At 43.9% G+C, this 25145-nt stretch overlaps 1 protein-coding gene across 1 annotated transcript in view; it reads left to right on the top strand.

The window, feature by feature from the left end:
• The window catches only part of LOC147434085 (uncharacterized), a 33679-nt gene that overhangs the window by 6176 nt on the left and 2358 nt on the right, over positions 1–25145 (top strand). Inside the window, exons 6-11 of the mRNA XM_086490700.1 lie at positions 7246–7342; positions 7430–7496; positions 7580–7678; positions 7753–7842; positions 7946–8100; positions 8285–8386. Coding sequence (XP_086346826.1) covers positions 7246–7342; positions 7430–7496; positions 7580–7678; positions 7753–7842; positions 7946–8100; positions 8285–8386 — 610 coding nt within the window. The remainder of the gene's footprint in view (positions 1–7245; positions 7343–7429; positions 7497–7579; positions 7679–7752; positions 7843–7945; positions 8101–8284; positions 8387–25145) is intronic.

The following is a 25145-nucleotide window of genomic DNA, read 5'->3' as shown; positions in this document are numbered from 1 at the left end:
GCTCTGGAAGTCGATGAAGCATGTCCATGTGGCACACAGAGCCTTGTGCACGTGACATTTTGTATGGAAGCTTCAAGATTCCCTCCATGCAGTAGAGATTGCACCAGACTTGACAGCGTTTTCTATGGAAGGTTCAAAACAAACGACCTAAGGATCATCTGACATTTGCCAAGTCACCCAATCCCAACTATAAACTATTTGGCAGCAAGTGTATCGCAACCGAGGCCACCTCCCAAATAGCCTAGAAGGATCTTCTCTTTTACCTTACTCTTATCTTGCATATCTAACCAAGTGTATCATAATCTTAGTTTCTAAAGACTAACTGTAACAGGCTTGGACACCCCAAGCGAGAAAACAATACACACGAATAGAACCTTCAAAATCATTGAACTTTGAGAGAGAGAGAGAGAGAGAGAGAGAGAGAGAGAGAGAGAGAGAGAGAGAGACGGTGGAGTTCTGCGCACAGAAGCACTGGCCCCAAAGAGTTGCGCCCCTTGCGGTATTCTTTATTATTGATCACATCAAGGTACAACTCCCGAGGGGCCTCTGCTCTCAGACTCCGTACGTCCAGATGCTTTGCAGAGTGAGGCCTCAAGGGCTCTTATAAACAGTACAAGGGATGCCCAAAAGCTGAGCCCCAAAATCCATCAGGTTCAAAAGCATCTTTGCCCAAAAACTAGCGCTAGGGGCTGCCAGTGCATTTGCGAAAATCTGTACGGCTTGCCACGTCAGTAGCGTAAAATGTGGGCGTCTGTACAACTGCCACGTGGCCCCATCGGATAGGACCCCATAAGTTGGTACAACTAATAAAAATTGGGTTCCTTTCATTTTTGGCCTCTCGGGTTGATTTTACAAGTTGATACAACTTCTTCTGCCTCTTTCAGTAGTGCTCCGATCCCTCTCTGTCCGGAATCTATCGTGTAGGTCATGCCACGTCATCACTTTGTGACACTTAACACTTTAATCTATTATCATCTTGGATAAACATTTGAAGATCAATAACTGAACCTGTTAAGGTTCCTCTTGTCTTCATTAATATGGTGTGTTCAATTTATCCAAACCAAAGTGTCTATTCTTTCCAAACTTGACTAGATATATTAACTCAAAATATTTAGAAAGGAAATGGTGTTCTAACTCTCTTTAGGTGAACAATGTGCTGACTTGTGCCCAAGTTCAATACATTGGAATACTTTACCTTTTTAAACTACTCTCCGCTGAAGGAGGAAAGAGACACACAAGTGGCGGATAGTGCTACTCGCAGCCCTAGCTACCACAAAGAAAGGCCCTTGCCACCATAGCTCTATGAAAGCATGGTGCTATCTCTGCACTATTAGAGCTGCCTTGAATCTTGTCGTCTCAAAATTCTAGGCATGTGGGGGTGAAACGGGACGGCATTACGTTCCAATTGAAAGAATAGATTGGAATAAACTTCTAGCACTTCAATACAATTGAATTGAGAGAGAGAGAGAGAGAGAGAGAGAGAGAGAGAGAGAGAGAGAGAGAGAGAGAGAGAGAGAGAGAGAGGCGGAGTTCTAATCCCAGACGGCACTGGCCCCAAAACCTAGCGCCCCTTTTGGTATTTCTTTATATTGCTCAATAAGGTACAAGCTCTGGGAACTCTGCTTTTCTTCTCCATGCAATAGAATGCTAGAGAGAGAGAGAGAGAGAGAGAGAGAGAGAGAGAGAGAGAGAGAGAGAGAGAGAGAGAGAGAGAGAGAGAGAGAGAGAGAGCCCACATAACGTATGTAAAGGCCCTTGGCCTATCCAAAAGCGGGTACATGAAAAGCAATGCATTTAAAAGGAGTAGGTTCAAAATTTGGCACCCACTGGGCTATAGTGCAAAACGTGAAAATCCGTACAGCTTGCCAGCGTAAAATTTGGGCTGTCCGTACAGTCTGCCACGTCATCAGCTTTGCGTAAAATTGGTCTTCAAGTAGATCCTTATAGGGTTTAGGCCCCTCGGCTAATGATTTGCAAGATGGTAGGGTAAGGTTTTTTAAGCCTAACCCCTAAGTCTTCAGTCATGTTTTTAGGCCCCTCAGCCATGCTCTGTAATTTGGGACATCTTCTTTTAAGGGGGTGCCAATCTCTCTGGGCGTGGAACTTTGTTGTGTCGTGTCGTCTCTCTCTCTCTCTCTCTCAGTTTTATTCAGTTCTTTCAAGTTTCTCACGTGCTGTGATAAGATTCGAGACTTGGAGTGTCCACATCTGTCACAGTGGTATCAGAGCTCAATCAATTCTCTTTCTACGAAGGATCCGATCCCTTTACTCGCAACACACATGGATTCAGTCGACGAATCTCGCTAGCAGGAAACTGTGGCGCCCGACCATTTCGGCCTGGGTGAGAACAATGAAGATTCCAATGGACACTGTCCATCTTCTGACGATTCAGAGCTTGTAAGGGCCATCTCCTCCTACTAAGTAGGAAAGAATGGAGATGCAGCGGCAACAGTAGGTTGACGGTTGTACCCAACAGATGATTCGATACTCCAAAGATCCACAATATACGAAATTTTTGGCCAAGTACTCGCTTGATGAGATGCATTCCAAATGGCGTTCCGTCATTAGATTCCCTCTGAAGTCGGCATTAAAGAAGTCAACTACACCTAGGTCTCCTGCCCAGAAGGTGTATTCAGAGGATGAGTTTGAAGAAGCAGTAGAACGACGAGTCAGCAGACTCATGAAGACCAAGAAGTGGCCCGGAAAGCAGAGTTGAGTAGCAGACTATCCAGGCTACTTGGGTCGGAAATCTACTTTTGAAAACGCCATGTAGGCAAAGAAACGAGTTAGATTTGAGGATGATTCCAGTTCGTCCTCATCTTCTTCTGATAGCTCTGACAATTCTTCGACCTCCAAGTCCTGTGACAAGGCAAGATGAGGAGAAAGGCTCCCGATGATCACACAAAACGCCCAAGAATTTCCGATCTCGTACAGGTGAGTGAGATTTGCTCTGGTGATATAATTGGCCTTGATAGTTATGTCACTTTGTTGGAAACCTTCTCCCTTCCTTAATGAAAACTAGTGGAGTCTTTGATAGACGGCTTTCGATCAGTAGGAATTCTTACCATGTGCAAAAGTGGCCAAGGTTGAGACAACGGAGATGCTAGTAGGAAGGAGGTGATGGTGTCGGGCTATGGGGGGTGTAGTCGGTGAGGGTTCACCATGGCATAAGGGTAGCAAGCAGAGAAGGTTGAGGAATGAGAGAGAGAGAGAGAGAGCAGAGAGAGTCGACACAACAGGAGAAACTACACGCTATTCTTTATTTGATTAAAACCTTTACAGTATATAGATTTTCCTTGCCATGCAAACTACAAATAATGTGAATGCCTTTAAGAGGCGTTTTCCACAGGCTCGACACTATATATTGGACCACAATTGGGCTTGCATACCCAACAACCCCCCCCCCCCTCAAGCCCAAACCACTGATAATGGACTCGAGACAGACCATGGCAGAGTTCAATCACCTGAAACCATGAGTAGAAGCCCCCCCTTGACAATAACATAGGTGTGTGTGCACACTTCTCTCAAACAACCATCAGTGTGAGACAAACGAGAACTCGACCAAACAAAAAAGGGTGGTCTTACCACTGATGTGTGGCAGTGTCTATAACCCATACAATTTTGACATGATGACAACTGACAAGCATGACGAACTAAAACAAACCTTTGATATGAAATAGATAATAATGTTGTCAAAGAAAATCATAGCAAACCTATGACTTTGAACATATAAAACCAATTTTGAACTCTGCAGATGGTTGATGGACCAAGTTCTTGAAAGCAAATCTTCTTCGTTCTTGTGGTTGTCGATGTGTTTGAGTATGTCGTAAACCGTGCTTGGCACTTTGAACATGCCTGTGCACTGCATGTATTGCAACCGCAAGCTATCACCTTCTTGATCTTCGGTACCAAATAGGTCTTCATCGATCATAGCCCCAAGAACCTCCCTTGATTTTACACTCACTGGCACATGATGCATGTCATACACCTTTGCTTGGGATGATTGTGTGGTTAAACCATTGGACATGTTTCTTAGCAAAGCTTGAGAAGAGTGTCTTTGTAGCCCACCGCGGATAATCACACTATGTCTGAACCCTAGCTTCAATAGGAGATTTGTAATCAAAACCTTTTTAAAAAAATAACGAATCTGCAGTTTGCAGACAGTTGACTTCTGGAAACCAACGGTTCTGTGAAGCACCGCCTTGACTAGCTTAGTTATTTGGTGCGTTTTGATATGCTAGCTTGAACTGCCGGTCCGCTTGCGACGACTCAACCTTGTCAGGGGCAGCGTTTCGATATGCAGTCGCAACTCCCAAGCGCCTTGGTTTGCATGCGTTTTGATATGCGCTGTGTGCGCCTATGGCCCCCTCTTGAGACGCCTACGTCTTCACTGCCTGCATCACTTCAACAAAGCCCCTGTTGATAGGCACGCATAGGAGCTTGTCTGAGAGCAGCGTGTTGAGATGTTGCCTTTGCCTTGCCAGCGCCAAGGATCACCACGCTTGTGGCTCTGATAGCAGTTGATGGTGTCGGGCTATGGGGGGTGTAGCCGATGAGGGTTCACCATGGCATAAGGGTGGCGAGCAGAGAAGGTTGAGGAACGAGAGAGAGAGAGAGAGAGAGAGCAGAGAGAGTCGACACAGCAGGAGAAACTACACGCTGTGCTTTATTTGATTAAAACCTTTACAATATATAGATTTTCCTTGCCATGCAAACTACAAGTAATGTGCATGCCTTTAAGAGGCGTTTCCCACATGCTCGACACTACATATTGGACCACAATTGGGCTTGCATACCCAACAGGAGGCTTAGGAGCTCAACAATCTCTGCTCAAATAAATCACAAGCCGGCATTGTCATTGAGGTCTGCCGTGAGAACTAAGGCTTTGGCTTCTTAAATCAATTATTTTATTTATGCCTTGGCTACTGCACGTGATCTAGCTGGTGAAAGACCATGAACACTTGTAGCCGCCCAGCACCCGCAACTCAATGGATTGTGCTCCCGTATAAAGGCAGCGAGCAGCTATGCGCTTCTATTTAGGAGCGGCTATGAGCGGCAACTATGAGTGGTAAATTGAACCGGCTCTGATACCAGTGTAGCGAAGCTTGACTTCAAGCAAGGAACACACGCGCGCGCGCGCACACACACACACACACACACACACACACACACACACACACGAGTTGCCGCTTCTACCCCTCTTATGACCTCGTGAGGGTGTCGTCCTTGCATGCGTGGACCTTTTGTCAGTTCGACACATGGCTTTTTTTACATTATGTCACAAATTGTTGACGTGTCAAGCCATTGAAGATCTGAGCCGACTTGCACATCATGGCCGAGGGGCCTAAACCGTAAGAAGAAGCAGCAAAAGAAGTTTTACCAATTTGCAAAGTCTTGCCAAGTGGCCTATTTTTAAAGAAGAGTTCCCACCAACTTATGGGACCCCGTCCGATGGGGCCCAAGTGATTTAAAGAGATTAAATAAAGCAAGACCCACTCACACACAATTTCTCGTGTAAATGACTGATGACATGGCAGTTGTACGGACACCTGTGTGTTATGCTGATGACATGGCAAGCTGTACGGACTTTTGCGAATTGCGCTGGTAGGTGATGACATGGTAGGTTGTACGGACGGCCTTTTGCGCAAGCTTTTGAGCACTAGATGCTTTGAGAACTAGTGGCTTTTCATGTAAATGCTTTGAGAGGCCAAGGGCCTTTAAATATGTGGCTTGGGCACTTACTTTGGCATTCTACCCAGCGGGAGAAGCAGAGCAGAGCCGCATGGATTTGTACCTTGTTGAAGCAACATAAAGAAATACTGAAAGGGGCGCCAGGTTTTGGGACCAATGCTCTCTCGGGGTGGAACTCCGCCACTCCTTGTCTCGTGTGTCGTGCATCTCTTTCAGTTCAATTGTTTTGGAGCGTCTAAAGTCTGTTCATTCTGTTCTTTTCCGTTGGCACGTGGTGCCCGTCCCGGTACACATTCCCCCAGCTTTTTGATCTCTAAGAGGTGGTTCCCCTGCGAGGCCATGACCCCTAGCTCGACAGTGTGCGTGCTCCCCAATGTAGGATACGTCATAGAGGCGGCTAGTGTTGCATCTATTTGGCGTTTGCACAATAGATGTATGCAAGTTCTCATTGGAGAGCATTCCACATCTGCGGATGCACTCAGCGGCATATGGTTTGGGATCGTACACACTCTATGCAATCAGTGGGATACATCAGCTGGCTTCCCGAGGGCAGCGGAGGAGCACCCTAGGTCTTTCCTAAGGGGGTGGTCTCACACCACAGTATTTCTCCTTGACACAAGGCCAGCTCATCTGGCACTTTTCTCCCTCTGCATGGCTCATCATACGCGACTCCCATTTGTAACAGACTTGGAAACTCCAAGTCAAGATTCTATCGCGACACGACAAGAATTCACTTCAAAACAGTTCACAGTTGATTCGACACGGCCCGGCGGAGTTTTGTGCCTAGAGATATTGGCCCAAAGACTGGCGCCCCTTTCAGTATTTCTTTTTGTATTAATCTGCAACTCAAAGTACAAGGGAGTGACTGTGAACTGTGAACTGTGTTGAAGTGAATTATTGTCGTGTCGCGGTAGAATCTTGACTTGGAGTGTCCAAGTCTGTTACAGTGGTAGCAGAGCATCTGGACGCAGAGTCTGAGAGTGAGAGCCTCCCACTCCCTTGTATTTTGAGTTGAAGATTAATACAAAAAGAAATACCGAAAGGGGCGCCAGTCTTTGGGGCCAATATCTCTAGGCACGGAACTTCGCTGGGCCGTGTTGAATGAACTGTGAACTGTGAACTGTGAACTGTGAACTGTTTTGAAGTGATTCTTGTCGTGTCGTGGTAGAATCTTGACTTGGAGTGTCCAAGTCTGTTACACATTAGCCACCTTGATCTGGGAGTGTTTGCACATTCCAGTAGTTTTCTGTACGGTCCTTGAGGAGTTAATTAAGCATGCTCATGGCTTCTATGTCCACAATAATGTGGTAATGCTTTTTCTTCAGAAAAAAAGAAAGCGTTCCCCACTGAGCCCTTACTAAGTGTTCTTTTAATCATTCCTGTTCCTGTTCCTGTTCCTGTTCCTACTCTTTTAATAGATTTCTGTTATTTGCTTTATCACATTCCTGTTCCTACTCTGTGACTGTAATATTAAAACTACTGTATTGTGAAAAAGTTATTTTTTGTCATGCCATGTTATGACCCTCATTTTGCATTGGTCATGTGTGATTGCAGAAAACAAAAGGGCTTCTTTGGATGCCTTCCTTAGAGCATCAGGTATATTGAAGTGTGCCTTGAGTTCTGTGATGACACAGATGTCTGAAGATCTGAAGTAAGTTCATTTGCTATAACTATTCCGTGAAGGTGTACATGGACTCTGCAATAAAATTCTCATTCTGTTACCTTGGATTTAATGCAGGAAGAGGTTACCTGCAGATTTAAGCAAGGACACTTTGCATGCTCTGTACATGCAGGCCCTAGGTCAGGTAGGCTAGTTTGTAGACAATCACGAGCACAAAGATATGCCCAAACATGACTTTTGTGCTCATTTGGGTACTTTATTTTTCAGGGAATTGAAATTCAGCTTAGCTTTGCCATAGACAATGCAAAGGCAACGTTGGCTGTCAAAAGAAGGCTAGCCTGTGAGCAGTTGAAGTGCTGGACCCAGGTCCTTGTTTTTTTGGCTGGAATTATTATATAATTGCTATGGCTATCTCTTGTTGACATAGCCATTGTAATCAGGTCAAAAGTAGTATTCTTACAGTGTTCCTTGGTAATACTTGGGGCGAGAAGCACAAGTTGTTTATTGAGTGGAAGCTTACTGAAGCAAAGGTTAGATTTACTGCGCTTGAGATAGCTAGAATTACTTCCCGAGTTTCAAATATCTTTTGTTAAAAGGGGAACTTTTTGTGTATATATTCTATCTATTTTTCAGGCAACAGCATATTACTTTCATGGATTGATCTTGGATGAAGGAGCTGATAAAGATCGACATGAAAAGGCTGCAGTTTGCCTACAGTTGGCAGAAACTCATTTAACAGAGAGCAAAAAGTTCTGTGCTGAATTCTGTGCAACGTCGCCAGCAACAAGGTTCGCGATGATAAGAAATGGCTGCCTGCATGTTAATTGATTTGATTTTGGACTTGGGAAGCTGCAATTGCATTTGTCATAGCTTTTTTTAAAATATTTTATAACAAATGTTGTCATTTGTGGGTTCTTTCAGAAAGAATCTTTTACTCGGGCTAAACTAAGTGTGTTTCGCTTGACAATATAGGGTTCCACCACTAATGGGGGCTATGAAATACTTGTCCGAAAAAATTCCAAAGGCTGCCTCTACAAAAGGTCACAGCAGTGGCAATGTAGATGACTTTGTAAAGTGAGTGTGCTTAACCCTTTCTTGCAGCATAGATATTGTGTATTTGCAATAAATTCTCTCTCTCTCTCTCTCTCTCTCTCTCTCTCTCTCTCTCTCTCTCTCTCTCTCTCATTTCATTTTACATACACACAGTCTTACTTTTTCCCAAAAAAACGTAAAGATGTATTTTACTATGTATGGGAAATTTCAAAACGAGGAAAACCCATGAAGAATCTTACATCACTATTGAAGGTATGCATTTTAGAAGAAATCTAAGGAAACCTCATAATTGAGGTCATCCAAGAACTGAAGTGAGTAATTGACGTAGAGAACTCTTGAAGTCTTCAAAACAATCAGCAACCTCTTGATGAAACATGCAAAGATTTTGAGTCTCCAACTTGTCCAATCCATCTACAATCTCACCCAAGTGAAGAATGGGCGACTTTTAATGCTAAAATTGTCTGTAATGCATACTCAAACTAAGTTTTTTAGAAGCCACTGAAAATGAAAGAGTGTGTCTCAATCAAATCATCAATAACACTAATTCCCTTTGAGAGAGGATTTAAGCATGGCAAGAAGAATATTGTACCAAGGTTGTTTTTGAGTGGCAGCGAATGACCTCGTTGTACATCCCGAGCAAGGCATTTATTGAAAATACAATCATGCTTGAAGTAAAAGGACATCTAGGGATCTTTCCCTCAAGTTCACCGAATACAACTGATGCAAACTTTGAAAGAGCTTCTTTGATGCACAACCTTTATCAAGAAAAGGTGGTTGTAGGATTGAAGTCTTCCATTTTCCCATTTATGTTTCTCATTATGCATCAAACAAGACTTGGGGACACATAATGACTCATGCTCCAAATGAGAGAGCCCTCTATTTGGAATGACGACCCTCCAACAGATTTTCGATTGGAATTTGCTACCTTATTATAGAAATCGAGGGCCTCCATGTAATGCAATCTGGCGTGCCTATTGTAATTATCTTTTACCTTTGGAAAAGAATGAATCAATAGTCGCCCTACAAAAAAGTATGTCTCTGGCATGTAGAGTGAAGGATGAAAGGAAAAATGCGTGTCACAAGGCATATATTCGGAAAATGTGGGCGTGAGTGAACCTTGGCAAGTAGTTGCAGGTGCAGCAGCTGGATTGGTGTAGGTGGTGGTAGGTGCATTTTGAAGACTCCGTTTTTTGTACATATTGTACTTATGGAGATGCAATGAAGTGACATGAGAGTTTTTATGCTTTTGTTTTGTGGGATTTTTAGATTGTTTTATCATGTATATGTACACCCAAGGCTAGTCCTTCTATAGTACAAGCTGGCGGATCACTGCATGTGCCCGTATCTGTGTTGTTTGAGGTGCTTCTTGTATATAAGTGATATTTTGAGGCCTAAGCAAGTAGCGTGGCGCTTAGTTTCAAAAATTGCAGGTTTTGGTTGTTGCGTCTCCCGCATGCTCTCTCATGCCAGTTTTTGCCCTTGATTAGTTCCTCTACGTGTAGTGCTACTTACATAGCCTTATGTTTGTGCCAATTTTACACGTAGTTGTGTGTAATTTTGGATTTGCCCATGTTCAACACTTCGCTGGGTTGAGCCTGAGCTCGTCATAGGTATCAAACACTGGTATCAGAGTCGTAGGTCGTTCCTCTCTCTCGCTCTTACTCTCGCGCCATAGCATGCCTCAAGGCCCGTAACTGTAGCAGCGCTCCGTCAACCTGCCCTCATGTAGGCTATAAGACACACACATAGGCCACATTGCACCTCCTCGGCTCTTTCTTCTCTGCCTTGAGCTTGAGACCCCGTATGTGCCGAGCATGGCTTCACGCAGCCCTATTCCAAGTTGCCATGGCTAGAGGCTAATGGCCTGCAACACTATTCCAAGCCCTACACTCTATAAGTCGACAACATCCTCGTCATGAGCGCCAAGGGAGAGAGAGAGCTCAACTCTCTCGAGTTCTACCTTCACAATACTGTTGGCCTTGTTTCCACAAGTTTCGACCTGCACACCTTCGCCCTTGTGGCAATACTTTACACACAAAAGAAAGGCTTCTTCCTTGCCATTCGCATAGAATATTGGGGTTGCGACAACGTCGAGCATAGAACAAAGACGAAAGAATTGAACTCTGGAGAGGAGTTGCAGCAAAGGAAATCGGCAAGTGCACATCTTTAAATAGTCAAAAGCAAAGCAAAGGAGGTTCGTGGTGATCAACCAAGAAGCGACGGCCTCAATCGTTAAGAAATATCAGAAAAGTTTTGTACATTTGTGCATAGCTTTCGTAGCATACTTTTTCGTCTTTTTTAAAGCTTTAGTGAGTTTTGCTTTCAATAAGAAAATAAAAATGGAAAAAGACCAAAATTAAAAGCAACGTGAGATCGACGCTAATCAAGGCCAAAATATGTATGGGATTGAGGACATAAGAGAAGAGTGGGATGTGCCATCTTGCGAGCAGCATGAACTGATAGTACATAGGGTAGAAAGCACTGAAATGGAGTTACAGACTTTCCTGGCTGTTCTAGATGGTCTCAAAGATTAGATGACTAAATTGATTGAGTACATGCAGAAAGAAATGCAACCGATGACACAAACTTTGTACCGTCTGATCCAAATATGCCTTCCATGTCTAGGGACGGTGGAATCATAATTAAAGAGGCTGTTATATTTTCTTGACACCCAATCGAAACCTAGAGAAACCCGTGTCCTCAAAGACATGAAACCTCCTCAATTTAATGGTGTAGAAAATGATAGAAATAAAGATGCTATCTATACTTACCTATAGAAATGCCAAGACCATAGGTTTAAAAATACACCTAAGTACCAACCACTTGAGGCCAGTCTGTCATTGGGACCAAAAGCCTACAAATGGTGGATGAGTCTCAAAGCACTAGGAAAGATTCGATGGGATTGGGTTCAATTTGAGAACATTTTTATGAAAGAATTTCTTCCTGAAATGAACTAGAAAGAATTTGGGAGGATTGGGACAAAGCTATGCAATAGGGTAGGCCTTTGCTTACTTACATTGCAAAGTAAAGAGAAATAATCCTCAGGCTTCAGGGAATGGATGACTTTCAAAAAACAGAGGGTTTATACGGGGATTAGATATACACTTCAAGCTAGAGGTGAATAGAAGTGCACCTAAAGCTTTGGAGGAAGCAATTAAATCTGCACAAATTTATGAAGATAATACTCGCTTGAGAACTTCTAATTCCACTCAGATTGAGCCCAAGTTCACAAACCGGGGGTACCACGGCCTTTCCTAAAAGGAAAAAGGAAATTCCCTTTTAATAAGGAGGGTAAACCATTGTTTAAAAAGAGGGTTGTATCAGGACCTAGGTTGAACCAAGAGGACTTTGCAAAGGCTAAAAAAGAAAAGTTGTGTTTCACTTGTTTGTCACCCGATCATTTTCAATGGAATTATCCAAAAAACAAAAGAAAAGAGAACGATGAAAGGAGCAAAGGTGACAAGAACCATAAAGATAGGCAAATCCATGTGGTCCAAATACTCTCGATAAATGGTAATGAAAAGTAAAAATTCATAAGAGTGTTGCATGAGGACAAAGAGCATCATTGTTGTTTGTCAACCAGCATGTGGAAATCGAGCTTTCTTCGACATAAATCGACGAAAATGCATGGGTTTGTAAATGGGAAAAGGATCAGGGTCATGATAGTGTTAGGAAATAAGACGTAGCTAAATAGATTTTTGAGTAGATTACTTAATGGAGAGAGATAGATTTCACACACAAGAGATTATAGAGTAGAGAGAGAGAGAGAGTACACACGATATACGTGGTTCACCCAATGTGGGCTACGTCCACGGGAAAGCAGCCGCTCAATGGCTTTAGCACTTCAAAAGAAGAAGTAGTTTACAAAGGGATTAAACCCTTGATAGAGCTCCCGCCTTGCTTCACTCTCACCACCTCACACTCACCTTGTTGCATCAACCTCACACTATGAAATGTGTGTAGAAATGGCCTCCTTTTATAGGCCAAAAGGGCTGCCCTCTCTTATGAGAGACAGCCATGTGTAGCCGCCCTTGTGCGAATAAGTCTAAATCGGACCCTCCAATCTGCCCATGTGTGGCCGCCCTTGAGAAGACAAGTCCACTTTTGAATTCGGCCACCGGCCACCGGCCATTGACTTTCGACCACCGGCCACCGGCCATCGGCCATTGACTACCGGCCACCGGCCAACCGACTGGTTGTTTTCCGACCACTTTCCGGCCGCCGTCCGGCCATAATATTCCGGCGAAAAAAAGTCTCGGGGGCCTCCGTCCCCGAGGCCTCTAAAGTTGCCCCTGATTCTTGTTCGTGAAAATTTTGGTTTCCGGTGAGTGATTTTCCTTCACGCACGATGGCTTCTCCTCATAATGGGGGCCTTACAAATGTGCGCTTTTACCACAGAAAATTACAAGGGTAAATCAGGCTCCATACTTAACAGGTAGATGACTCTAACAAACACAACTTTGAAACTATGCTCTTGTCAAGAAATTAAAACTTTCTCAACAACCAAGTGCTCACCAATATGTCATCTCCATGATGCATGGTGAAGACAAGAAGATATTGACTAACAAAATAATGGAATACACTAGTATCCAATTTGGAACTTGAGATACAAGGGTATAAAGACATGCTTGACTTCCAAATTATGCATATGGATCGTGCGGACTTGGTTTTGGGAAGGGAATGGTTGTGGGGACTAGGACCTTCTTTGAAATAGAGTTACCAACAAAACTCACTAAAATTTGAGAAGGTAAAGAGTTTGTTAAACAAGGTGATCATGATGTACATAATAGTTCTTTGATATGCTCTCTCGAGTTGCAAAAGCTTGTAAATAAAAGATCTTGTGATGTATATATGCTTTGGTGTCGATATGTTGTAAATAAAAACTCTGATGTTGAAATGAAAGACGAGGTTTACTTGTCTTTGTCTTCTTGTAGTGATTGTGAAAGTGATTATTTAAAGATGCTTTTCCTACTGATTTGCCAAAGGGTTTACCTCCTCAAAGAGGTGAAGTTGATCATGCTATTGATTTAGTTAAAGATACAAAGCCTGTCTGTAAACCACCTTATAGATTAGGCCAAGCACAACACTTGGAGGTAGAAAAATAATTGCAAGATTATGTAGATAAAGGCTTCATTAAACCCAACAATTCTCCATGGGCTTTGCCAATTTTATTGGTAAAGAAAAAAGATGGTTCTATGCGCTTCGTGTCGACTATAGAGCACTTAACAATCTCACAATCAAGAAGAACAATTTCACAATCTAACATTCAATTCTTCTTGTCCTCTCAGCCAGCTGCTTCTAGTTGGGCACAGCATGACACCAACTTGTGACATGTGTTGCAGAGGTTGCAAAGAATTTTTGAGGCTTTGAATTGTCCCTTTTGGAGTTGTGGTTATATAGTTATGGTTTGTTTAGTTCTCCGTAGTGTACAAGATATGGCAGCCTGCACACAATTCTATGGAGGAGAGTGATGGAAGCTTGTATGTATTGGGGGAGACGTATGATTTGAAATTGTGGTTTCAAGAAATTGAATTGTGAAGAAAAAAGCTCTTTTCTTCAAGTGCATTGGTTGGCATGTGCAGTAATTCTATGCTAAGGTAGGTGCTTCCTAGCTTATGTGATTATGGTCTCTTGGGTGGGCGTGTACGCTATAGCAAATTCCCAAGGGATCACATGCCTTTATGTTGAGGGTTTTTTGACGAGTTTTATGTTGCTGAATTGTATTCTTGAGCATTGTTGGGAGACATTGCTATAGAGGTGTCCTAGTTCTTGTTTGTCCAACAACGGCAATAGTAATAGGCGAGTAGGGTACAGTGGAAGGGGTGGTGGTATGAGGCAGCAGCAAGGATGGTTGAAGGGTGAGGGGCCGAAGGTGGCAGGTTTGGGTGAGGTGAAAGCAGCCAACAGAAAACAATGGCTAAGAAAAAGATCCGTTTGATGGGAACTCGAGCAAAGGGGGACTCCAACATGCCAAAGAGACTAGGTATAGCCTAAAGGAGGGTTTGAATCTCTCTCTCTCTCTCTCTCTCTCTCTCTCTCTCTCTCTCTCCGTGTCCACTTATCATCCCACCCTATTCAATGGATCGCACTTGTTGGTTGTACACAAGTGGCGTAGCGCTCAAGGGAACTTGAAGATATGGCCGAGGGGCCCCAAAAGGGTTATTTAAAAAAAAAAACTAATTTAAAGAGCATCAGTCGAGGTGCCTAAACCCTAAATTGACAAAATCATACCTTGCCAACTTGAAGAGCATTGGCCAAGGTGACTAAACGTGAAACTGACAATATCATAAGGGCTAACTGCAAATCCTGTAAGTTGTGTTGATCAGTTGACGTGGCACCTGTACGAAAGATCCTGGATTTTGTGCTGACATGCTGACATGGCACTGCTGTACGGAATCCTGGATCTTACACTGGCTGATTTGGCAGATGGGCGCCATGCTCTTTGGGAAGGAGATGCTTTTGGGATTAAGTGCTTTTGGGATTAAGTGCTTTTGGGGCTCTGCTTTTGGGCACCCCTTGTACAATTCAAAAGACTCCTGAGAGCCACTCTTCAGAGAGCATTTGAACGCAGAGTCTCAAACCTCGGGGAGTTGTATCCTTGTGAAGCAATAATAAAGGAATATTGGAAAGGGTGCCAGCTGTAACAAATTGCTGACGTGTCAAAGCCCTAAAGAATGGAGCCAACTTGTAGATGTTGGCCGAGGGGCCTAAACCCTAAGAAGAACAAGTAACAGAAGAAGTCTACCAACTTATAGGGACCCCGCTTGATGGGGGCCCAAAGGATTAAAATAAAGCAGGACCCGCACACACGCAAAAACTGATGACGTGGCATATTTTTGAAAATTGTGATGGCATGATGATGTGGCACGTTGTACGGACTTCCGTGTTTTACGTTGGCTGATGACGTGGCAATTGTACGGATTTCTGTGATTTACGCTGGCAGCTTTTTGGCTTTGCTTTTGAGCCAGATGCTTTTGAGTTTGAAGGCTTTTCATTGTAAACTGCTTTCGGGGCCTAGGGGCTTTAAATATGAGGTTAGGGCTCATTCTTTGGCATGTTTCCTGGAGAAGGTGCAGAGTTTGGAGTACCAGCTTGTATTGAGTTGATGCAATATAAAGAAATACCGAAAGGGACGCCACCAAGGTTTGGGGCCAATACTCTCTGGGGTGGAATTTCGCCACTCCGTGTTGCATGTCGTCTCTCTCTTTCAGTTCAGTTGTTATTGAAGTGCTAAAAGTCTATTCAGTCTGTTCTTTTCTATTGGCACGTGGTGCCCGTCTTGTGACAGTGGTATCAGAGCATCAGGCGTGTGCTTTTCTGAAAGCATACCGGTCCTACAAAAGAGCAGACAGAGCTATTGGAATTTTATTTGAGGGATCTTCGCCCTCCAGCCCGAACTTATTAGGCACTCCCACCCTTACTTCATCGCGCATCGGGCGCGTTCCCGTCTTCACCGCTTATGTCTTACAGGGCATAAGCCATTAAGATCACTTGCAAGAGAAGGATCCAAGATTTGTTTTGAGCTGCTGTTTTTCTCAGAGGCAGTGCTATGCAGATGTTGATAGCTATCAAGCAGCATACTCCAAGTACTTGGCAAGCTTTCAAGAAAATTTTTGCCCGAAGTTATATGGTTTCTGACATCTTCCTTCGGAGTGCAACTTCTGGCAGAGTGGGGTATGTTGAAATGCTTGCCATGGAAACCCTAGTAGATTATATCTTGAAATTTCTCGGCATCTCTCAGTAGATGTCTCTTCTTGAATTGATAACCTTGGAGATCCAATGCGATTGCTATCTTGGGACTACCATCGCCGCCAACGAGAACACTGATTGTCCAAGAACTGATGGACCATGCTGTGCTCGGCCACGACCCTATGGAATGAACCTAACCCTAATTTTTTGGTGCAGGTTTCAGGTTGGAAAGTTAGTCGACTTTTCGAGCTCGACTGATGTCGAGATTGCTTTTTAAGTTTGAGTTCTGTTTGAACTTGTTTGGTGATCCTGTTTGGAATTTGTTTGAAATGGATAGTATCTGTTTTGAACCTGTTTTGGAAATGTTTGACTCTAGTTTTAATACTGGTTTCATTGATTAGTGATTTTACTTCCGGGTGGAGAAGTGAGAAATACTGTTTTGGTATTGTTTGAACCTCGAAACGACACAAGCCAATGCCTGGGGAGTGTTTCGTTGTATGTTAGAAAACCTCCGAACGACGCAGGCCGATGCCTGGGGAGGGTTTGGTTGTATGCTTGAACCTCCAAGCGACGCAGACTGCGGTCTGGGGAGCATTTGGTTGTACAGTCCTCTGAGCTCATGGCCCGGACCTTTTTAGGTTATTTGGGGGGGGGGGGAGTGACGAGGTAGTCGTTGAGTAGCTTCATACCGCAGATTGTTTGTCTTGGGGGAGTGCTCAACGGCGTTGTTTGTTGTGTTTTGTAACATGCATATGTAAGCATTTGTGTTGCATTGTGATGTGCCAATTACTGAATATTCCTAATTGGATGAGATTGCCTGGGTATGTAATGTTAGTGCATCAAGACACCCGTGGAAGATCAGTACGGTCTGGGTGTGATGGCTAATTTTACTACGCCGGAATATCAAGAGTTCCGATCTGGACGAAAGGAGAAGCTAACTCCTTGATCAAAAGAGCAGAAAGGAGAAGCTAACTCCTTGATCAAAACAGCCGAAAGGAGAAGCTAACTCCTTGATCAAAAGAGCAGAAAGGAGAAGCTAACTCCTTAATAAAAAGAGCAAATTGATTGTCCCTCGGAATTTTGGAGCTAACTTGAGTTGTTTTGCAGATATGTTGTAATCACGGACGATTACTCTCTTTCAACAAGGGGAGATGTAACAAACTGCGGACGTGTCAAAGCCCTAAAGAATGGAGCCAACTTGCATATGCTGGCCGAGGGGCCTAAACCCTAAGAAGAACAAGTAACAGAAGAAGTCCTACCAACTTATAGGGACCCCGTCTGATGGGGCCCCAAGTGACATAAAGGATTAAAATAAAGCAAGACCCGTACACACACAAAAACTGATGACGTGGCGGATTTCCGAAAATTGCACTGGCATGATGACGTGGCTGGTTGTACGGATTTTCGCGTTTTGCGTTGGCTGATGACGTGGCAGCAGTACGGATTTCCATGATTTACGTTGGCAACTTTTTGGCTTTGCTTTTGGACCAGATGCTTTTGAGTTTCACTGTAAACTGCTTTTGGGGCCTAGGGACTTTAAATATGAGGTTAGGGCTCATTCTCTGGCATGTTTCCTTGAGAAGGTGCAGATTCCGGAGTACCGGCTTGTACTGAGTTGATGCAATATAAAGAAATACTGAAAGGGGCGCCAAGGTTTGGGGCCAATACTCTTTTGGGGTGGAATTCCGCCACTCCGTCGCGTGTTGTCTCTTTCTTTCAGTTCAGTTGTTATTGAAGTGCTAAAAGTCAATTCAGTCTGTTCTTTTCTATTGGCACGTGGTGCCCGGCTTGTGATACCAGCCTATGGGGCCAGTGCATCTAGGGACGGAACTACACCGTTCCGTGTTGGCTCTCCCCTTCTCTCTCTCTCTCTGTCTCTCTCTCTCTCTCTCTCTCTCTCTCTCTATTCAAGTATAGTTCAATTATTTTGTAGCTTTTGTTCATGTGTTGCTACTGGTTTCTCGCCTGGAGTGTCCAAGCTTGTAACAATGGTATTAGAGCTTAGATGATTCTTCTTCTATGGAGAATCAAATCCTTTTTGTAGCGCACATGGATTGTCGCGGAGAATTTGACAGAGAAGACACCCCTACGACTATTAGTCTACGTGAATAAGCTTTTAAGGAGTCAGGAGATTTTGGCAAATTTTCGATTGGGGAATCCCGACAAAACAGAGTACAAACGTCGATTGCAGGTTGACTTGCAGTACGAAGGGTGACATGGTGGCCTACTCTGGTGTTGCACAGAGAAGCACCTAAGAAGTGGGTAAAATTCAAGAGAATTTTCACTTGAGCATGATTAACGAAAGAATATGAAGAAGATGTCATCATGGCTTTGCATCATTTGAGAATGAAAAAGGAAGACACTTTGGTTGACTATTGTCAAAGGTTTTGGGATACCTTTTTGCTAGTGTCTACGTTTCGGAGGATCACCTTGAAGGACCATATTGAGCAGTTTTGTCTTGGACTACCGAAAGAGATTCGACGGTATTCCCTGAGGCAAAAGTCAGCAGAATCCTTTTAGAGTCTAATGGTACATGGCAAGGAAGGTTTTGGTATTCACGCCGCCTCATTGACGGCTCATTGACCTATCCTACGGACAAGTTAGTATCCACCTCAATGGGGCAAGATTCTTCCAAGGGAAAGCAGAATCCATTCAGAGGCTTATGGTACATGGCAAGGAAAGTTTTGGTATGCATACCGGCTCATTGACCTATCCTACGGACAAGTAAGTGTCCACCTCAATGAGGCAAGAGTCTTCCAAGTTGAGTTGCCGATTCTGGTGAAATGAAGTTGGCCTTGGCTCCACCATCAAAAGATATCAGGGCCTCCTAATCTTGTACTTTGCACCACGCTCTCTAGAGCTCAATACTCTCATCCTCTTGCTCAAAGTTCACCCCCACGAAATCTTGAACAGGTCCTATCTTAGTCACGAGGGACGTATTCCGGGACGGGGAACTTTCCATCGTATGCTCCATAAGGTGCTGAATGCATGGAAAAACTTTCCATCGTATGCCCCATAAGGTGCTGAATGCTTGTGAATTTCTGTTTCAGCTTTGGATCTCTTTGGCTATCCACAACAATGCTGCTCCATTTGCTCCATAGTCGTTGCGTTTACATACCTTTGATGATTTGTGGTGGTCTACCACCATAGGACTTGGTTGTTGATGGTCTAGGAAAGCCGCTCGTGAAGTTTGGTGGCAAACGGATCTTCTTGATAAGGCATCTAGCTTAGCTTGTTGACGGCCAGGTCTATAAGAGATAAGAAAATCAAACCTTGATAGGATACTACTCCACCTGGCTTGGCGACGATTCAAGACGCGGGATGTCATGAAGTATTCCAAATTCTTGTGATCTGTATAGACAGAGATCTTATGAGGAGCTCCTTCAAGTAGGTGACGCCAAGTGTCAAAGGAGTCTAAGAGCTCTTTGTCATGGATTTCATGATTGATTTCTGCAGCTGAGAACTTGCGGGAATGAAAAGCCACTGGATGTACTCGACCATCCTCTCCTACTTGGGATAGAATAGCGCCAAGGGCAAAATTTGAAGCGTCTGTTTCTAGGATGAAAGGCTTTGTAGGATCTGCGTGAATTAGAATGGGTGCGGTCGTGAAAGCTTGCTTGAGAGTCTGAAATGCTTTCGCGGCCTCCGAGTCCCAGACAAACTTATTATGGCTTGTCAACCTTGTGAGTGCTGTAACCACCTTGGAGTACCCCTGTATAAAGATGTGATAAAAATTTGGAAATCCGAGGAAACATTGAACATCTCTTACTGAGGTGGGTGTCCCCCAATCAAGGATGGTTTGAACCTTCTTTGGATCCATGGAGATTCCCTTTTCAGAAATTACATAACCAAGAAATTCCACCTCAGATTGATGAAAAGAGCACTTCTCCAACTTTGCATATAACCCTGATGCACGAAGCTTTTCAAGCACTAATCGTACATGGTGCTCATGCTCTTCTTGATCCTTGGAAAATATCAAGATATCATCCAAATATATTACCACAAAATAATCCAAATGCTCCCGAAAGATATCATTCATTAAATGTTGAAAAACAGCTAGGGCATTTGTGAGACCAAATGGCATGACGGTATGTTCAAAGTGGCCATACCTTGTCCGAAAGGCTGTTTTCCATTCATCACCTTCTTTGATTCTGACTAGGTTGTAAGCACCAGGAAGATCTATTTTTGTAAATATTCTTGCTTTGCCAAGGCGCTCAAGAAGCTTTGGGATCAAGGGAAGGGGATAGCGATTCTTGACGGTGATCTTGTTTAGGCCCCTATAATCCACGCACATCCGGAGAGTTCCGTACTTCTTTTTTACAAAGAGTATTGGAGCTCCTGCTGGGGACTTTGAATGCCGTATGAACCCCTTAGCAAGAATCTCATCAATATTTTTCCGTAATTCTACCAATTCATCTTGAGATAGCTTGTATATTGGGCCAAAAGGGGTTTGGGTTCCCTCCTGAAGCTCTATAGCACAATCATAGGGTCGATGCTCCGGTAAGAGGTCTGAATTCTTCTTCTCAAAAACATCATTGTAATCTTGATATTGACGTGGAAATGCCTCCATGATTTTTGTTGTCGACGTGTCGGTTGGTGTTGCAAATATCAGGAAAGTTGGATACTTTTTGGCTGCACGCATGAAGACCTAGGCCTATTATGCCTTCCCTTCTTTTGGACTTTTCGTGGTTCAATTCTCCGAACCCTCCAATCGATGTCAGGATTATGTAATTCAAGTTACGGTAGCCCAATAACAATTGGACTGCTTGGGCTTTGTATAATATTGAACGCTATTCTTGAAACATGCTCCTGCAATGTTACTTCTATGGGGCGAGTTTCATACCTGACATCCCCTGAAGCGAGGGGACGACCATCAATGACTTCTACAATTGCTGGATTAGACTTCTCCACAAGTGGTATGCCTTGTTCTTTTGCAAATTCTTTGTCCATGAAGCACGCCGTTGCGCCTGAATCTAGTAATGCTTCACAATCCATGTGCCTACCCGGCATATGGATCTTGACTGGTAGCATAAAACTTGAAGTGGAATCAGCGGGAAGAAAGAGACCTTTTTTTGCTTGTCTTTCGTCCAACCGGTCGGTCTCTATTGGGGTTGGACGTCCATGTTTTCCGAACACGTTGAGGCCATTGCACCATGAACCTTCATCCTTCTCTTCCTTGGACACTGTTGAACCATGTGCCCCTGCTCTCCACAATACATACATAAGCCATTAATGCGTCGCCTTTGCTTCTCTTGGGCTGAGAGAGGTTGAAACCGTGTTGAATCAATTTGCATGGGCTCAATGCTTGATTCATGGCCCTGTTGAGGTGTGTAGCCAGTATGTGTCACTTCTGTTTGGGGTCGCAATGGTGCCCCAAGATGCCTCTCTTGTCTCCTCTCAAATAGTCGATTATCACATTCTATTGCTTGAGAGATGAACTCGCTTAGTGTATGAACCTTTGGCATAGTCAATAAAAGATCTTTTACGTCATCCTTTAATACCCACCGAAATTGGCTAATGAAATATTCCTCACGCCAAGTCAGATCACAAGTGAGCTGTTGAAATTCAGATGCATAGACGGATGCAGGTCTCGATCCTTGGCGGAGATTTCTAAGTTTGGTTTCAGCAACCCTTGCTCTATCAGTATCCCCAAAGGTTGCAGAGAACTCCCGCACAAAAGCTTCAAAGTCATGAAGAAGAGGAGATTCTTTTTCAAGTAAGGGAGCAAACCGAGAGAGCCGTACCCGAGAGGAGGGTCCCAATAAGGCCTACTTGAGAGGCATCATCTGGATAACACTCTCGTTGCATTCGAATGAAGAGGCGCACTTGTTGGAGAAAACCTCTAAACTTTGATCTAGTCCCATCAAATTTTTCAAGCATGGTGACCTTCAGCTCCTTATGTTGTTGAGAATAGCTAGATCTTGCAGCTTGTGCTTGATGTGTGCTTGTCTCTTGAAGCTCTTGAATTTGACGTTGAAGATTTTGCAACGCTAGTCCCAATATTAGGGGCTGCCCTGCTTGAAGTTGAGTGTTACTCTCGCGAAGTTCTTGAAACTGAGCTTGGATGCTTTGCAATGCATTGATGACACCTTCCAGCGTCGGCTCCATGATGGCTTGAGAAGATTAAGAGATGGTAGTCTTGCCAAACTGTTATGAGCGCGTATAGAGCTAGAAGAGAGCAAGAGGAGGCGCTCACAATGTACAAGAACTTGGACTTGATGATAAGCTTAATATTGATTATTGACTTAATACTTTACTAAGAGAGCTAGATACAAGACTTGGATTACATGACTTGAGCACAAGTCAAAGCTTGATTGCAAGGACAAGACTTGAACATAAGACAAGAACTAGAAGAGGGATTTCCTCATAGGAGCCTCACCCCTCAGTCTTGTGGCCCAAGACCCCTATTTATACTAGTGCTTGAGGAGGTTACTTGAGGAGGTTAAAACTTTCTAGGTTCTTGAGGAGGTTAGAATCTTCTAGAACCTTCTAGTTCTTCTAGAACCTACTGGATCCTTCTTCAACCTTCTAGAGATTTCCATAACTTCTAGATTCTTCCGGAATCTTCTCCAAGCTTCTAGAATCTTCTAGATCCTTCTAGATCCTTCTAGATTCTTCTAGAGTCTTCTAGCGATGATGTAGGCGATGATGCAGGCAGCGATTGTCTCTCAAGCATCCATGACACTTACAGATGCTGGCCGAGGGGCCTAAACCCTAAGAAGAACACGTAACAGAAGAAGAAGTCCTACCAACTTATGGGGACCCCGTTCGATGGGGTTCCAAGTGACATAAAAGATTAAAATAAAGCAGGACCCGCATAGCAATTGATGATGTGGCAGTTTTCGAAAATTATGCTGGCAGTACTGACGTGGCAGGTTGTATGGATTTCCGCGTTTTACGTTGACTGCTGACGTGGTAGCTGTACGGATTTTCATAAATTACGCTAGCAGCTTTTTGGCATTGCTTTTGGACCAAAAGCTTTTGAGTTTGAAGGCTTTTCATGTAAAACCGCTTTTGGGGCCTAGGACCTTTAAATATGAGGCTAGGGCTCATTCTCTGGCATGCTTCCTTGAGAAGGTGAAGAGTTTGGAGTACCAGCTTGTACTGTGGTGATGGAATAGAAAGAAATACCGAAAGGGGTGCCAAGGTTTGGGGCCAATACTCTATGGGGTGGAATTCCGCCACTCCATGTCGCGTGTCGTCTCTCTCTCTCTCTCTCTCTCTCTCTCTCTCTCTCTCTCTCTCTCTCTCAGTTCAGTTGTTATTGAAGTGCTAAAAGTCTATTCAGTCTGTTCTTTTCTATTGGCACGTGGTGCCCGTCTTGTGATAGTGGTATCAGAGCCTCAGGGCGTTCGCTTTTCTGAAAGCATATCGGTCTTATAAAAGAGTAGACAAAGCAAACCAGAGACTACTGGAATTTTATTTGAAGTATTCTTCGGGTCTCGACCCCGGGCTAATACTGGAATTTTATTTGAAGTATCTTCATGCCCTGACCCGAGGCTTATTAGACACTCCCACCCTTCCTTCATCACGCATCGGGCGCGCTCCGGTCTTCACCGCTCATGTCTTACAGGGCATAAGCCAAAAAGATCACTTGCAAGAGAAGGATCCAAGATTTGTTTGGAGTCACTGTTTTTCTCAAAAGCAGTGCCATGCAAATGTTGATGTCTATAGCTACCAAGCCGAACACTTCCAAGGACTTGGCAAGATTTCAATAAATTTTTTTGCCCGAAGCTATATGGTTTCTGACATCTTCCTTCGAAGTGCAACTTCTGGTAGAGTGGGGTATCCTGAAATGCTTGCCATGGTAACCCTATCAGATTACAACTTGAAATTTCTCGACATCTCTCAGTAGATTTCTCTTCATGAGCAGATGACCTTGGAGGTACAGTGCGATTGCTATCTTGGGACTACCATCGCCGCCAAAGAAAACACTATCTGTCCAAGAGCTGATGGACCATGCTGTGCTTGGCTACGACCTTATGGGATGAACCTATCCCTAATTTGTTGCAGGTTTCAGGATGGAAAGTCAGTCGACTTTTCGAGTTCGACTGATGTCGAGATTGTTTTTTAGGTTTGAAATCTGTCTGAGAACTTGTTTGGTGATCCTGTTGGAATTTGTTTGAAATGGATGGTGTCTGTTTTGAACCTGTTTTGGTGCCGATTTGAAATGTTTGACTCTGGATTTAATACTGGTTTCATTGATTGGTGATTTTACTCTCGGGTGGAGAAGTGAGAAATACTGTTTTGGTATTGTTTGAACCTCGGAACGACGCAGGCCGATGCCTGAGGAGCGTTCCGTTGTATGTTTGAAAACCTCGGAATGACGCAGGCCGATGCCTGGGGAGCGTTCCGTTGTATGCTTGAACCTCCAAGCGACGCAGACTGCGGTCTTGGGAGCGTTTGGCTATACAGTCCTCTGAGCTCATGGCCCGGACCTTTTTAGGTTATTTACGGGGGGAGTGACGAGGTAGTCGCTGAGTAGCTTCATACCGCAGACCGTTTGTCTCGAGGGAGTGCTCACCGGCGTTGTTTGTTGTGTCTTGTAACATGCATATGTAAGCATTTGTGTTACATTGTGATGTGCCAACCACTGAATATTTCTAATTGGATGAGATTGCCTGGGTATGTAATTTTAGTGCATCAAGACACTCGTGGAAGATCAGTGTGGTCTGGGTGTGATGGCTAATTTTACTACGCCGGAATATCAAGAGTTCCGATCTGGACGAAAGGAGAAGCCAACTCCTTGATCAAAAGAGCTGAAAGGAGACGCTAACTCCTAACAAAAAGAGCAAATTGATTGTCTATGCAGAAGAAGTTGTCTTCAACAACTTACAAGTGGCCCAATTATTAAATTGGGTCAGGGTTAAAAACCCTAACCCCTGACTAACTTATGGTACCCCGACTGATGGGGCCTAAAAATAAATAAAGTAGACACTCACACCCAAAATTGCGTTAGAATCGATGACGTGGCAGGCTGTACGAAAATTCGCGATTTTCGTTGGCTGTTGATGACATGGCAGTGCTGTACGGAGAGGACAGTCCTTGGGGCATTAGCTTTTGGACCAGATAATTTTAGAACCGCATGCTT

This window comes from Adiantum capillus-veneris, chromosome 19, assembly GCF_014529385.1.
Source record: "Adiantum capillus-veneris isolate H3 chromosome 19, ASM1452938v2, whole genome shotgun sequence".
Taxonomy (NCBI): Eukaryota; Viridiplantae; Streptophyta; class Polypodiopsida; order Polypodiales; family Pteridaceae; genus Adiantum; species Adiantum capillus-veneris.
Note: the sequence above shows the minus strand (reverse complement) of the source record. Positions and strands in the feature narration are given on the sequence as shown.